The 16,182-nt window shown below is 37.8% G+C and overlaps 1 protein-coding gene across 3 annotated transcripts in view; it reads left to right on the top strand.

Moving 5' to 3' along the window:
• Positions 1 to 708: 708 nt before the first annotated feature.
• The window catches only part of LOC149247167 (alpha-glucan water dikinase, chloroplastic-like), a 174,452-nt gene continuing 158,978 nt past the window's right edge, over positions 709 to 16,182 (top strand). Inside the window, exons 1-13 of one of the 3 annotated variants that reach the window (XM_089458137.1) lie at positions 709 to 919; positions 3,452 to 3,816; positions 4,545 to 4,586; positions 4,678 to 4,787; positions 4,909 to 4,987; positions 5,145 to 5,236; positions 5,346 to 5,523; positions 14,204 to 14,410; positions 14,634 to 14,966; positions 15,079 to 15,189; positions 15,379 to 15,477; positions 15,714 to 15,848; positions 16,063 to 16,154. In XM_089458137.1, the coding sequence (XP_089314263.1) occupies positions 3,529 to 3,816; positions 4,545 to 4,586; positions 4,678 to 4,787; positions 4,909 to 4,987; positions 5,145 to 5,236; positions 5,346 to 5,523; positions 14,204 to 14,410; positions 14,634 to 14,966; positions 15,079 to 15,189; positions 15,379 to 15,477; positions 15,714 to 15,848; positions 16,063 to 16,154 (1,766 nt within the window). In that variant the 5' untranslated portion in view covers positions 709 to 919; positions 3,452 to 3,528. Of the gene's footprint in view, positions 920 to 3,451; positions 3,817 to 4,541; positions 4,587 to 4,677; positions 4,788 to 4,908; positions 4,988 to 5,144; positions 5,237 to 5,345; positions 5,524 to 14,203; positions 14,411 to 14,633; positions 14,967 to 15,078; positions 15,190 to 15,378; positions 15,478 to 15,713; positions 15,849 to 16,062; positions 16,155 to 16,182 lie in introns of all 3 variants that reach the window. The other 2 variants (XM_089458135.1, XM_089458136.1) reach the window with 2 other exon arrangements.

Raw genomic sequence — 16,182 nt, 5'->3', positions numbered from 1 at the left:
TTTTCCAATAAATAAATAAATACTAAAACGCATAGAATCTTTGCAATGTCAAAGTGGGTCACCTTGAAATGACTAACAATTTCAAATCCCTACACAACCCTAGATTAATCAGGTATTTTGTCCTTTAAAAAGAGGAAAAGTTAGGAAGCGCACACATGATATTTCCTTAAACCAACCAACAAAAGCAAATGGTAGATGTGAGACTTTGAGGATAAGGAAAAACAAGACCACACAAGAAGTAAAGTATCACATTTTTCTAGACATTGTCACCAACAAGGCTACAAAAACATATGCTAAAACACGCTAAAACACTTAAACAATATGTAGATGTCCATGTGACCTTATCTTAAGGGTGGGCATAGTTGATATTGACGAGAAAAATAACATCAACTTCCCCTTCCACGCACGAGGAAGCGCACATAGGGCGCTAAAAAGAAAGGCCCCCACAAAGCCAACCACGTGGTCTAGCCCCTCAACGGCCGCCTTGATTCACGTGACCCTGTTCTTAACTTTAATCGACCTGTCTTGCCACGTTACTGGTGGGTGGTTTTTCGAGGGCCGCGATCGTGAAATCCAGCAGATCTCAACATGCTTCTAATGGAACGCAAAATCAGGGATCTACACGTGGCAGGCTCTCGTACCCCCGTGCCGATACTGCAACAGTCTTTCTCTGCCGTCAGTTCTGTAAGTGTATATTTGGCGACTGAGCGAGATATTACGCATTTCCTTTTACGAGGGTTTTCTAGGCGAAGCGCTATACACAGTGATCATATGTCAGGTATGCCCTGCGATTTTCCGAAATCTTCCGAATTTTCGGTAGTATAAAGGCGTACAGGTCTTTGCCATTGCAAATTTAATGTAACAGGAGACCAGCGGGATTTTGCACCGGTGAATATTCAGCCTTTTCAGCTCAATTCAGGTAATCGCGAACAGCTTATTTTTAATGATTCATAATATGGATTAATTTTATGTTCATGTGCTGATTGTTGTGACTTTCGAAAGTCGGATCTTCATTTCAGGTTGCCAAGTCTTACACGTTTCTTCTCTAGTTTTGGCCGCCTTTTTTAATTTCCTAATTGCTCACGTTCAATCAAACCGGAGATTTCTCAGAGTCTCCTATCTGTGATTTTCAGATATTCTGTATCCATTTGAATTTTTATTTTCATTTTTTAAATTAAAAGGTAAATTTTAATATCATTATATAAATCACTGCTGACAATTTTGTTGCACATAGAGAATCAAGGTGATTTTACATCCTAGTTAGATGAGATATGTCCCATCGCGAAAACTGCCTTCAAATTTTAAAAGAAAGAAAAAGTAACACGGCAAGGAAAAGAAAAATAACAGTAATAAATCAAACTCTGCATAAATCCATTTTAACATGATCTTCTTCTCAGTGTTTTTTAAGATCAGATGTTAAGACGAATCTATTCCGGTAACCAGACTCTTCGTAGTCCTAGTGGACACCGAAGTTTGACTTTGTTCTTTGAACTACTGAATCAAGTCAGCTCCTTCTAGTCGAACTTGGATCCAAATCACAGTGATGATTTTGACCGCAGAGTAGACTCTTCGTAGTCCTAGTGGACACCGAAGTTTGACTTTGTTCTTTGAACTACTGAATCAAGTCAGTGGAACTTGGATCCAAATCACAGTGATGATTTTGACCGCAGAGTATTTTGCTTATTTTACTGACTCGATATTACAGCAAACAGCCAGCAGACGTGTGAACTTTTCTAAATCCATGACTTTTGTTGTATGCATCATTGTTTATTTTGAAACAAGTTATTATAAAAAAATTGAATTAATGGACATACCAAACTTTCCTATCCATGAAAAAATATATATTTTTTCCTTCATTTAATGTATTTTTTTTTTTTTTTTTTTTTTCGAACTAAATTTCGGCGTTGTCTACGCCTGGACGGCCATTTCGGCCATTTTTTAAAAAATTGACCGGGAATGTTTAAATGGTGTGTTTTTTGGTGAAAATTAATTAAAATCACCTTTGATGCGCCCAAAATCATGAAAATTTATAGCTCTGCAGATTTTATCAAAATCGTGCCTATTTTATCAACATTATGACAGAATTTCCATTGTTTTCTGGACAAAAACTTGGCCTCCTTAAACTACGCGCTAACTTTCTAATTTTCCTGAATCTAAATTGTCTTCGTCTTCGGCCTCACCTGATTTTACTTGGAATATAAAAATGTGGATATTTGAGATATTGAGTGATATAATTGTTGGATTGAGCCTTATTTCATGCCTGTACAATTTGTAATTGTTTCCCATGTTCTCCTGAGCATACCATGTTATTTAGCCATCTTTATCATCTTTTAGTTATGCCCTGCTCTAAACTTTTCATTTGTACTTCCGTAAAGGAATTTTTGTGTACTATATAAAGATTAAAAGAAAAGAAAGAAAGAAAGAAATTAATTTTAACGTCTACGAGGTTAAAGATAGTCTATGGGACAGATTGCTTCTTTATCTGTTTGATGTATTTGGCCATTTTTCTGTGAAGCTTCAAAATAAATGCTCCCAGCTTCTCGACAAACCCCTCGCTAAATAGATTATCCCAAGAGCTAGCTGCCAGGATATCTGCATAACTTTCTCTATTGTCTTTGAAGGCCTCACATTCTAAAATGAAATATTTTTCTGTTTCCACTCTTCGGAAGAAATAAAAATGCATACTCTTTTCTCCCACACTTCCTTTGGCCTTTTCCAGCGCCCTGTTTCACAACAGAGTTGATGAGAATTAGTCCTTAAGTGAGCAATAAGAATTTTGGCTCTCCAAGAGATATTGGCCTCTATGTATGCTTTTGGTTGATGACTATGAGTGGGATTAAACATTTTAATATAGTAATTTTTCTTTCTTCATAGCTCCTTATCCCAAATATGCTTGTGGAACTTTTCCATAACAAAAACTTTTATCTCCTTGATGTTAAATGACCAAACTTTAATTTTTGCGTGTAAGAATGTGGGATAAACGTAGGTTAAGTGTCACAGGTAATGGGAAAACAACAGTCATAGGTTGGGAGTTGATATTTCAACGTACATCTATGGAAATGGTGAATGACTTTCTACATTTAAGAGAACTTCCTATTATTCTCATTGCTCTCCTTCTTATGCTTATGTGTATGTATCCTATGAAATCACATTATAGAATTCTCCATGAGCGGTTTTAGTTACTTTATTTATCTCAATCTTATGACTGGGTTAAAAATTTAAAATGCAGCGCCGGTTCTAAGATTGGGTTAACCATATTTTTATTGTGATCAAGAAACTAGAGATTAATTTGTTGGTCTGGTTTCATTTTGCTGTAGTGCGGAAACTGTCTGCGGCTAGCTACTTGATAATTGAAATGATCTGGGTTTTTGTTTGGGCATAAGATGTCCATGTAAACTTGTTGCGCTGACCATGTTATAATTTTGTTTATACCGTGTTGATGATCTTTCAGAATTTTGACAGAAATCAAGACTTGGATCGGATAATGACCATTTGATTATTGTTAAGCCTAATTATATACCAATCAAGATGCATGGACAGTGTTTGCTTCAGTCGGCAATAAGCAGGCTACCGTCTTCTCTGGTGGAAACACGTCATAGTAGGGAATATCCTGGCCCTACTGCTGGACTTGTTCCCCACAGCATATCTATTGGTATTTCAAATCCATCACTCCGTCGGTCCTCAAAATCTAGTCTTTACAGTAAATTCTTGGACAATGGTCTCCTCTTACCAAACAAAATCTGTTTCAAGGTGACCCCCACTGTGGGCTGGCTTGGGCCTCGTGCAGTTCTGGCAACAGATCTAGCTGCTTCTGAGGTACTTTCTTTTAGAGTTCTCATTGGTTTTTAAGTGATATTGATTTCAATGTATTAGCTTCGGGAGAAGGCCCAAAGAAAGTACATGCACAGTGTCACATTATATGCAAATACAGATTGGAAAATATGCATGCTGATAGAAGTGGACTATTTTTTGATGGTTTACCATGGAATTTTCTAATCATCAGCAGAAGTTCAAACCTCTGGGAAAATCCAGGCCCTAATCACAGCCACTGATAGTGCCAATTTCTGATGGATAGAGACATCAATTCAATAAAATGTTTCCCTTACCATGGTTCCCGATTAAAAAAATGAAAAAAATCTTATGGTTTATAAATTGGAGTGTAGTAACGTGTTCCTTTGACTTAAATGCACAATTACAAAAGGGGATTGGAGGTTGTAACATAAGTGAAATGTTTGGCATGTACATTATTGGTACTAAAGAATTTTCTTCACCTGAGCACAGAACTGAGAAAATAATAGCACATTTTACACAATAGATGATTGGATTTCTTAAGCTCAATAGCCTTTTGTCATATTAATTTAATTCTTTCTATAGTTTGGTAGTACACTCTGCAGTCTCTATCATATCAACAGATGGATCTTCTAACTCTTTGCTGATTTAAAAAGAAACTAGTAATGGTAGGAATCTGTGCCTTAATCTCATCAGTCTACAATTGAAAGAGTGGATACTAACTAATTTTTACATTCTTATATCATTTGCAGCAGCTTGTTGAGAAATTCAACCTTGATGGGCAGTCTCAGCTGCAGGTATATCTCAAATCCTATGGCATAGCAATGTTTGGCCGAAATTTGAGTCAACTATTGATATAAGAAACTTCTGATCCTCCACTGTTTACAGGTGAATGTTGTTAAGTCTACAGCTGTATCTCCAACAACGATTCATTTGCAGGTTACGAATAGCAATCCGTCCTTAATTCTTCATTGGGGTGCTGTTAGTTCTGACAAGAAGTAAGTCTTTTGCCTTTACTGGAAGCTTTCTCTGTTTACCTTTTCGGGCACATCTCTTTCTGACATTACTTTGAATCTCTTTAAATTAGCGAGATTTTGATCAATCATTGTCATTTCATAGGAATTGGATTCTTCCATCGCATAGGCCCAATGGAACACAAGATTATAAAAAAAGAGCTTTGCGGACTCCTTTTACAAAGGCCAGCTTTCTTCTCTTTCTAACTTCTAGATGCCAAACAAGATTAGTTAATGGATTTTGGTCAAAGGCCTTAATTTTGCTCAGATTTGAAGTGTCATTTGGTTGTTAGTAGTATATCCTCTGAATCTAGTGTGCATCTTGCTTCTTCTGGTTTGCAGTCTGGGGAAAGCTCTTTCTTGACGATTGAAATTCTTGACACAAACATATCTGCAATTGAATTTACTTTGTATGACCAATCAAGAGAAAAATGGTGAGTGTGTTTTTTTACTTTGAATGTTCACTTCCAGTTCAAATATTTCCAAAATTGCATTCTCACCCAACACCAACCATGTCATCATACAATTTTTATTTTTTTGCAGGTTTAAGTATGAAGGCCAGAACTTCCGTATTGACTTGCCTAGGGGTGATAGTGGCACACCACAAAAGGGTAATAGTGGCAAACCACAAATATCAATACCTGAGGAGCTTGTTCAAATACAAGCTTATTTACGATGGGAAAAGAGAGGCAAGCAGATTTATACCCCAGAGCAGGAAAAGGTAAAATGACCAGATTTAAGTAAGGTTTGGCATTGTCACGAGCACTTTTCTATTCATGTTTCTGCTTTAAAAAGAAGTCTCAAAAGCAAGACGAAACAAAGTCTAGATGATATTACTCAATGGAAAGTATCAAACTAAACAATCATTCAGCTCAGTACAAGATCTCACAATTGCGAGATTGAACTCATAGAACAACTTGTCCTCTACTGAATGAGAGGCTAAAAGTACGTATCTGCATTATGTCATATATCAGAACCTGGAGAAGAGCAGGGCCAGGAGGAATGACAAGCCCTTTTATATTGCCTTGGCCAACGATATTATCTAGATGTTCCTCCCAGATCACCCTTCCTGCCTTTCCACTTTCCTTCTTCAGTTATCTATTAATAATGTTAAATGTCTGTAGACGCATACCCTCTAACGAACTGTCATTTAAGATTATAACTTTTTATGACAATATCTATTGTTACATCATGTCCTTTTATATAACAATATGACTTCATCACTTTATTTCTTCTATGTTTTATCCTTTTGATAGAATAATCATTATTTTCTTCTTTTCCTTTTAAAAGTTTTTAGCATGCCTAATTCCTCCACCCTTGGATTTTGACAGTTGTCCTCATCTCTTGGAGCTGTACCGGCAAAACGTTTATAGATGTTTAGAAAACAGTGTTGTTATTGTAACTTCATCAAAATATGTTCCGTTAATTTTTAACTTCGTTATTACTTTAATGTCCTAACTCTAGTTTCTAGAAACTTTTCATATTCGAGGGCAGTTTCGCAAACAGACAATAGCTATATTTTCCAATCAATAATATGTCTAAAATCAACAATGTATGGCTTTGGAAAGGATGCCAATGTTTCGCTGCAATTTACTGGCCTAAAAACCTAGTACCCTCACTTGCTGTGTTCAGGAAACCTATTTGATACTCCTTGGTCTAACCCTAGCCTTTAGATTGACCCATAGGTCCTTTGAACCCAAATCTTGTATTTATTCCATTCACCGCAAAGCCTAGTCTGCCATACCTTTTTATCTGGTGAGTTTTTGTGTAGGATCCTTAGGAGGCCTTTAGCTTAAGATCCTTGTGTTACTTGATCCTTAAGCTCTACCAAGGAAGGCTCTCTTGTGTTGGATTGTGTCCTTCACTAAAGATAGAGGAGTAGGTGTTGAGGTGTGTTATAACCCTTTTTGCCACTTTATGTCAGTGAGAGGAACCTAATGTCAACCTCCTTCAGTTGCTGGCCTGAATGTAGACCTTCTCCTCCTTGTTTGTGGTCAATTAGTAACCCATTGCTCCTACAGCCTTGGCATCTCATGTACCCATCGTTCCATGAGTGTGTGCATCTTGTCACCCGGTATACAACATGCCAAGGCTGTGGGAGCGATGGGCTAGTAACAAAGCACAAACAAGGAGGAGAAAGTCTACATACAGGCCAACAATTGAAGAAGGTTGACATTAGGTTCCTCTCACTGACATAAGTGGCAAAAAGGGTTATAACAAGGTGATAGTGGTAACACTCTTGTGTGTTGCACATTGTCTAGGTAACCTAGTGAGGTTTTTAATAGGTGCCATATTTTGCTGTAATAGGCACTAAGAGCAAGAACCATATGACATATTGTGTGGAGGTTGGATACTTGCCTTGAGGACACTTGGGTTGGGGAGCATATTACATGGAGGTTGGTTGTGGGCTTCGACACATGTTGAGGAGAAGCTTTGGAGTACGTAATTTCCTTGGCACATAGGTTAAGGAGTGTTGGGCATAATAGGACATGTGGCATAGGCTTAGAGGAGGAGCACCTTGCATGAGTACACTTGGGGAATGAACTATCGTGTAAAAAGGAGTGTTGAGCTAACAACTTGTTAGATCAAACACCATCTTGGAGCAGGGGCATTGGGTCCAAAAGGGCATCATGCTTGGAGGGTGCACAACGTTGGGTTTGGGTAAAACCCTAGTGTGACTTTTGTCATCCTTGTTTTGTAGAGCGTTCCATGTGGGGTTGCTTCGTTGACTTATATCTAGGGTTAGTTATGTGGACCTAGTCCATGTTTTACATTGGTTGCTCTCACCTATTTTATATAAAAGGAGAAGAGAACCTTTGTCATTACTTATTATTAGTGTACTCATTACCATCTTTGTAATTGTCTTGGAGGAGTCTTGTAAGGAGAAAGACCTAGGATTTGTGTTGTAAACCCCACTCGAGACATCAAGATGGTAGCTAGTGCTTGAAGATGTCATTGGAATCCTTGCTTGTGTGATAGAAGAGGATGCTCGGGCTTGTGCTTATTGTAGAGAAGAACATGAGCATTAGAGGAGTATAGTTTTTGGATACAAGCTTTGCCTATTGGCTTGAGTTTCTCACACTTTGTATTGTCTTGTAGAGGCTGTATCTTTTGTTGTGAAGCAAGAGGAGGTATCACTATGTTGGAACCCTAGAGAAGACATGAAGAAGAGAGATACCACTGTGGGTGATATTGTAGCATTTCCCTTAGGTGATACATAGAGGCTAGGGCAAGATCATGGAGTGCTAGATGAGTAGCTTGGCTTGATGAGATGGTATTTCTTGAGATTGGCATGATACCTTGATTGGATGAAGACTATTGTATTGTGCTCTTGATGTTCCATGGAGGTCTTGGTCTTGTGTTGATGCAAAAGTTAAAGACCTAGCGCTTGAGGACCAAAACCCTAGGATGGAAATGAAGACTTGCAGGCTAAAACCCTAGGATTGTCTAGTTTATCATGCTGATTTGATATAACAAGAGCTAGATTTACTTGGGTGATTTGACAAGGAGAAGTTTATGTTGAAATTTCCCTTGCACCCTAGGTCTGGTCTATGACTATACTAGTACATAAACACACTAGAGATGCTCAACTATGAAGCATTTTGCATAATGGAAAATATCAACTGTTAAATCAACAATAGTACACAAGGTATATGGCCCAAAACATTCCTTATCAGTCCATTAATAAGATAATCATAGGGCTCCTACACCAGGGATCATGGCCCTTTAGAAACCCTGATACAAATGCTTTAATACAACAAAATACAATTTGTACTTTGACTGTTACAACTAGGGATGAGGCCTAATCCTTCAGGCTCTCATCTACCTATAGCACAAAAACAAAATAATCTCAACTTACTTGCTATCTACTGTGCTTTGCAGGCAACCCTTTCAATCCTCTTGTCCACATAAATCAACCCCTTTAGACCTCCATCCATAGGTTTTAGCTTCCAACAACTATTCCTTCAGTCTACCGCTCATAACAACCACTATTATAGCCCTCTTTAGTAGCCTTGTTCTTGATGTCAATAACCTAGGTCTGCATCTCTAGGGTTCTGTTCAACCCTGACACAACCATAATCTAGCCTATACTCAGCCTCGTTCCCCCTCAAATACCCTTGACTTCTTGTCCTTTATTTCTTTGTAATGTCCCCATTTTTAGTTTCCTCTATGGCACAACCAGGATGGATTTCCAAGGTACGTGATGGCTAGGTCACATGAGCAGGATTACGTCATCAGAGATCCTAGAGGGGTGTGGAGGAGCAGTGTTGATAATATCAGTATCGGCAAAATATCGGCGAGGGTCCAGAAAACATCTTATCGGCAAATATTGACAAGCATAATATATATATATATATTTTGTTAATTAATTAATTTGTTTGTTTGTTTGTTTCTTTTATCAGATTTTTAAACATAGTTGATATTTTGCTGATATTTTCAAAATATCGCGATATTTACTCAATGATATATCGTTTTGCCGAAAATATCACGATATTTTTGAATATCGCCAATTTTATCAACACTGTTGAGGAGTTTTATGGGGTCCGACGATGTTCACTTCGCATATTCTCATCATCAGGGTTAGTCATGCACAATTTGCTTTTGGTTCCATTGCATTCCAATCATTCCCATAAAACAGGGTTATTATTGAGCTTCACTTAATTAATTACACTTAAGGTGGCATTCCGGGAGGAATATTTGATGGAACACCTTAGTGTAATAGCTCGTTGGAACTGAAACGAGAAGATTTACAGGATGGGATGATGAAAAGTGATTTCCAGCGGCCAGAGAAAGTATGGTGGGTGATTTACCATTTTCTTGGATTAAAAGTGACTTTAATTAGTCACTTAATTAAATAAAAGAAGGGGAAAATTATTAATTGAAGGAAAGAGGCCAAAAGTAACTTAAGTAAAATAAAATAAAATAAAATAAAATTAAAAGTCACTTAGATGAAATCAAGGTGGAACTTCTAGAATAATACTAAAATAATCAAAATAAAACACTTCTAGAAGATTGGAGATCTATTAGTCTAGCCTTTAAAAGGAGGAGGATGAGATCATTTGGGACATCTTGGATTTGTGTACTGTCTTTGTGAGAGGTTTTGTGAACCTAGTTCTCAGCTTCAGTCAGCCCTAGGACGAAAACCCTTGGGTTATTCGGTGAGATTGGACGAAAACCCATCTCATCCCTTGGTGAATTATTTCAATTCACAGGTGTGCTATCAGTTCCAGTTTCAGTGGAGAAGCTGGATCCAGTTTGCAGCAGTTTGGAGAATTTCATCTCAGCCAATTTCCAACTATTTTGTACTAGCATGTAATTTCAGATTTCATAATAAAAAAATAAGGCTGAGATTAGCTGCTTGTGTTTCCTATATATTTGATTTGCAGTTTACGGTTTGTCATTAATTTCGTTGTTTGATTTATGTAATTTGATGAATAAATAATACAGCATAATTTCCTAAAGTAAAATCCCGAATGTTTAACGGAATATCAAACTGGGATATTACATTCTGAGGCCCTCGGCCTGCCTTGATCACTCTACGGCCCAACTCCTAGGGCTGTTACACGCCTGCAGCCAACTGCAGCCCCTGTGGCCCTGCGGCTGCTGCGGCTTGCAGCCAGTCTTTGCTCCTCCAAACCACAGAGCAAACCTCCAAACTAGGCCTTATGCAGACACATAACTCGACCTTCCAGCTATCCATTGCTGCGGCCTCTCTTGCAAACTTTAGATGTCCTTGCCATTGCTCCTGTGCTCAGCTCTCTAGGGCAGATGTTCTCCACAACATCACTTGTATCTAGCCTTTCCATTGACCTCCTATATATACCTCTCTAATAGGTGCCTTAGGAGCCCTCTTCATCCATTAAGAGTCCCCTCAACAACAAATTAGAATATAATAATATTATCTTTGGGTTCCAAGCACACAACTTTGGTCCAAAACCCCAATCTTGGGTACTTTGCCCACAAACATGTCTTTTTGTGGGTGTCCTCTTCACAAACCTAGCACCCAAGGTTTGTAGGACTACCTCCCAAGTTACCCAATTTTCAACAGCTCACAGGACAGATTTGTACCTTGTACAAATCTGCTATAAGAAAATTAAACTCAGATCTCGTTTGTAGTTGGGGATGTACTCTTAATGGCTGGGAATCATCTCTCAAGTTTGTATATGATTTGGTGTTTGTTTCCTTGATCTACCTAGTTGATTGGTTGATGGAGAAATGATTTATACACTGCTGTAATTAATAATCAGATTCAACCCTAACTCTGAAAGTTCATTAGGAAACATATCCAAGAAACCTTAAATATGTAGGGTTGAAATCTGATGTTGTAAGTTCCTAGGAAGTACTCAACTCATGGATTTCTAACAGAAGGTGCATCGATGGTCATTGGGGAAGTTGTATCTCAGCCCAAGGGCATTGACATATTACTAATTAGTGAATACGGAAATATGATCAACATGATGACACAAGTTTATGATGTAGGCGTAATACCTAAAGTAAATCGAGAGAATAATAAATCCAATATTAAGATGAATCAAGTTGCAAATGTACTGTATCTTCACCTTAATTATAGCTATCATTACATGCAAGAAGAAACGTGTCAAAGCCCACTATTTTTTGTTTTTCCAAGAAAACCTCATGGAGAACCCTAAGGGATGCTTCCCCAAATTTGTTGATGGCATCCATCTTAAACTCGTCGGAGTAGATTATGTGCCTAACGTGGGGGGATTTGAATTGAGAATTTGCTGCATGGAACTAGCCAAACGACAAACATCGGTGGAAACCAGTTGAGTTAATTCCTTGCAGCTATGAATGTCCACATTTACCCAACCAAAAATGATTTTTTTTCTTACATTCCAATGAGTTGCAATTCGGACACAAATTGGAGACAAGCTATACATTCTATATGGAGTCACAGGACAAGATGATCCACTAGAGACTCTGATGAACAAAGAGTGCCAAGAAAAATCAACTTGGGACGGATTGACTATTTTACCATGCATTAGTCTTATAAAAAGCTTTGGTGATCCTATCATCTTGTTTCCTCAATCCTAGGACACTACTGAAAATGTATTAGCAAAAGACAGCTTATTGAATAAGCATGTATTTTGGAAACAAATCGACATTGACACTTCTTCACCATGCTTTGAGGACAAACAATAACACAACACAACCAAACTAACCTGATGCAAAACTTTAGTTATGAAATTGGACACATGCAATTGGTTGCCCTTAAGGTGGAAAGCACTGGTGGGATCTTTTTCTACCATTTGCTATGCTCTAATGATCATGTGCCTACACCTTATTTACCAAAGTGCTTGTGTTTGTGTCCTCTATAGAGATGAGGGGACAAGGGAAAGGACAAGGGAAATCTCTTGTTGAATATTGATTGCATATGAAGGATTGAGGTATCTATTATCTCCCACTGTAATAAGATGAGATGGGAATTGAAATAAGGAGAAACCTGCTCTTGCATGAAATAACTATTTTTCTGCCAAAATATATATTAATTATCAAACCATTGACGTGGAGCTTATTTATAGTTGTTGCGTAACCAAGCTCCCTTGTAATAGAGTGGCGCTTGGGTGGAGAGTCTGGAGACATTGTGTTATGCAGCTTAACCTCTTCTATGATTTAATAGTATTCTGCATGTTCATGTTTGTAGGTTACACAGGTACTTTCACACAGGTCTAAGTGTCAAGATGTGTGGAAACTGTCCAAAATCTTCACCTTAGCAAATTTACTCTAATTAAATGAACTATTAAAGTGAAATGCTTTTTTATAAAAGTGATTCTAATATCTAAGGAAATGTAAAGTTTTACATTAGTGCATTAGATGAATCTAGACCATTGATATGGACTTAATCTCAATTGTCAATCTCATTAAGAGATCAGGGTTATGGAGACTTAATTATCGACGGTCAACTGATTTGGTCAATAACGCAAGATTATAAAGGCAAGGCTAGGTGAAGGAGAAAGACACAAGAGACACATTGAGTGGTTGAGACACGAATGACAGTGACTCAAGGAGATCTCAACTGATTTGGTGATAAGGAATTTCATCCAGTGATCAGGTTCAAGAAGACAACAAGGGAAATCTGCAGTGAAAGAATCAGCCCCTTGCAGGCTATACAGCATATTTGCAGCAGCAGCACACAGGCAGCCAGACGTGGGAGGCCGTACACAGGTGAGGAAGGTCCCAGGCCACACGGGAGCAGTAGAGTGAGCCACATGTGCTGTGAGCAGGGCCACACAAACGACAGCTAGGCCATATGCAGGCCACATGTGCCACACGGGTTGAGTAGCCAGCAAGTCGAGGGAGTGTTTCTGGAGTTCCTGGTGGGCTTTACTGGCTGTACAGGTGCCTAGTAAAATTCAGAATTTTTGCTGTAGCTTGTAATTGTTTTTTGTGGGCCATTTTCCCAATAAGGGAGCCCTTGTAATTGGTTTCATTTGCTTCTGCTATAATTTTTTATTTTGCCAGTTAAAATCCTACTGTGTGCATTTAACTTTCAGCAAGGAAATCACAAGGAAATAATTTTTCAAGTTCTGGGGTTAGAAAATTTAATACTGCACACCTCCAATGGTTGAGTGGAAAAACCAGTGGATTTCCTAAAAGTGTCGGACTGCTTCTAAAGTATCTCTTGACTTTTCTTTATGGATCTTTTCTTTGTCTTGTGGCTCCTACTGCCCTTGTTTCAGCAACTCGTGAGATATGTGGCTTTTGAATTGTGCTACAACATAGTGTAATGGTACATGATAGGTATTGAGCTAGCCTCAAGGACTTGTTTCTAGTATTGAATACACTGATCATGCATTCAATCCAGAGTTTCATCATGAATGTATGAATAATTATTGACTTGAAGTATAATGCTATGGCCGAAGAATGTATGTATGAAGACATTCCTTTATTAGATCAACTTTACTCCCTTCTAAGTTAGGGGGAACATTTTGATTGATACTTGGAATTCTGAAATGTATCAATGGTGGTTCAATATTTTAGCCCAGAGATTGTGAAGAAGACATCTTGGAGAATGTGTGTATTCAGTATTTGGATACAACTAGTATACATAAATCCATGGATCAACAAATTTGAAGAATTCTGACATCTAATGACATCCTAACTCTGCTGATGTGGAAATATGCCTCTGTAACCTGCTTGCAAATTCACAGTCAATTTTATTAGAAATATTCTCTGACAGTTAGGGCTTTCTTCAGTTTTTTTTTAATTAATTAATTTCTAGTTAGTCCTATTTTAACACTCCATGTAACAAACTCTCTTAAGAAAACATAACATCAATAGTCATTTGTGGATACTCTGTATTATTTATACTGATATTTTTCTTTTTGAGATTGGTTACTTCTTGGCTTTAAAGTTAAATAGCTTCTGCACATCTGTTGTAGGAAGAATATGAGGCGGCTCGAAAAGATTTACAAGATGAAGTTGCTAAGGGTCTTTCCCTCCATGACATTAGAGAAAAGCTGCAGGGAGGTGGCAGTCTTGGTGATGGGTCTTTAAGTACGAAGATACCTGATGATCTCATACAAGTTCAGTCATATTTACGCTGGGAGAAAGCTGGCAAACCCAACTACTCTCAAGAAAAGCAACTTGTAAATCATCCTTGCTATTCTAATAAACTTCTTTTAATATCAATCTTACACTTCATTTCCTTCTCTTCTGAAGAAGAGTTGCTTTGGATTATATGATAGTTGCAGTCTCTTTAAATTCACACTTTGCTATTTGCTACTTATGTCAAAACTATAGTAACTTATTTTAGATGGAAGACATTTACATACAAATTGAATTCTTTTGACCAACATAAATATGCTGCAGCAAGAATTTGAAGAGGCTAGAAAAGACTTGGAAAACAAATTATCTGAAGGAATGTCTCTGGCTGACCTTCGGAAGAAGCTACAATCAGGAGACACTCAAAAGAAAGCTGCAGATAGAATAGGAAAGCCTAAAACCTTTCAACGCATTCAACGGAAAAAACGTGATATACTACAGATGCTTAACAAATTTCCTGATAAGAAGGAAAATATCAAAGTTTCTGTTGAGCCAGCAAAGCGTAGTGCACTTGCGCTGTGCTCACAGGTTATGGAAGCCTTGGATGGTGGGTCAGTTCTTCAAAAGAAGATATTCAAATTTGGGGACAAAGAACTCCTGGTTAGATTGTTATCTACTCAAACAAGATTTTGGGGTTATTAAAACATTAACATTCACAATTTTGAGAATTGTCCCACACTGGATCATAAGAGACATTGTCATTTCTGTGTAGGTTCTTATAACAAATCCAAGAGGCAAGGTCCATGTAAGGTTGGCTACAGATATGGAAGGACCACTTACGCTACACTGGGGCTTGTCAAAACATTCAGCTAGGGAGTGGACGGTATGTTGACCTTGTTTAGATTCTGGTATTTTTCCTAAAACTGCTGGCATTTCAAATAATGTGAATAAAGTGTGGCCTGCAGTCTGGACATTGGAATTGTTTACTTTATTTCACTTTCCTCACTGAGAAGTTCTTTTGACACAAGCCATGATTCAGTTTAGTTTAACTAAAGACATTGTTCTGGTGCAGCCACCTCCATTGGACATTTTACCTGAAGGGTCGAATCTTTTGCAATTAGCTTGTGAAACACCTTTTAAAGAGGGGTTTGCTGGAGATGCATCATTAAAGGTATTCATATTACTTGTCTCCGCATCTGCTTTTATTTGCATAAGAAAAGTTTCATGTTCCAGTTAGGTATCTTCTTTTTGTTGTTGAGAGATTCTATATGCTGCAATGAGAATTTTATAAAAATGAAGTAGATTTCTGGCCCAAGAAGATTTTGAGGTCATTGGAATTCCATTATTAAGCATACTATATAGTGTACGGCGTACGCTGATATTTCAAGCTTTGGTTGTCACCAACAGTCTGTTGAGATTGAGATTGACAAAAGTAGCTTTCTGGGAATGCCTTTTGTTCTGATCTCCTCTGGTAACTGGATCAAAGACAATGGGTCAGACTTCTATTTTAGTCTGAGAGAAAAAGATACAAAACCTGTAAAGGTAATTCTCTGGACAGATATGAAACTTGGCGTGACTTAAATGTTTGTTTCTTGCTATCAGATAATATTATTAATTGTCTAGCATTGTCAGTTTATCTAAGCTGCCTGCAAACCTAAACTTTTATTGACTGCTTTGCTGTATTTGGAAAATTACCTTTACGCTTAAGCTTGCTATTTATTGATGAACTATTTTTAGTTAAAGTTTGTTTTCTCAGCAGGCCGTGGGAGATGGCAGAGGCACTGCCAAAGGGTTGTTACATGCAATTGCAGAACAGGAGAGTGAAGCAGAAAGGTCATTAATGCATAGGTGAGTACACAAACTAGTTATGATATGG

This window comes from Pinus tabuliformis, chromosome 7 (genome assembly GCF_031772625.1).
Source record: "Pinus tabuliformis cultivar Carrire ecotype Pingquan chromosome 7, CPIR1, whole genome shotgun sequence".
In the NCBI taxonomy this organism is placed as follows: domain Eukaryota; kingdom Viridiplantae; phylum Streptophyta; class Pinopsida; order Pinales; family Pinaceae; genus Pinus; species Pinus tabuliformis.
Note: the sequence above shows the minus strand (reverse complement) of the source record. Positions and strands in the feature narration are given on the sequence as shown.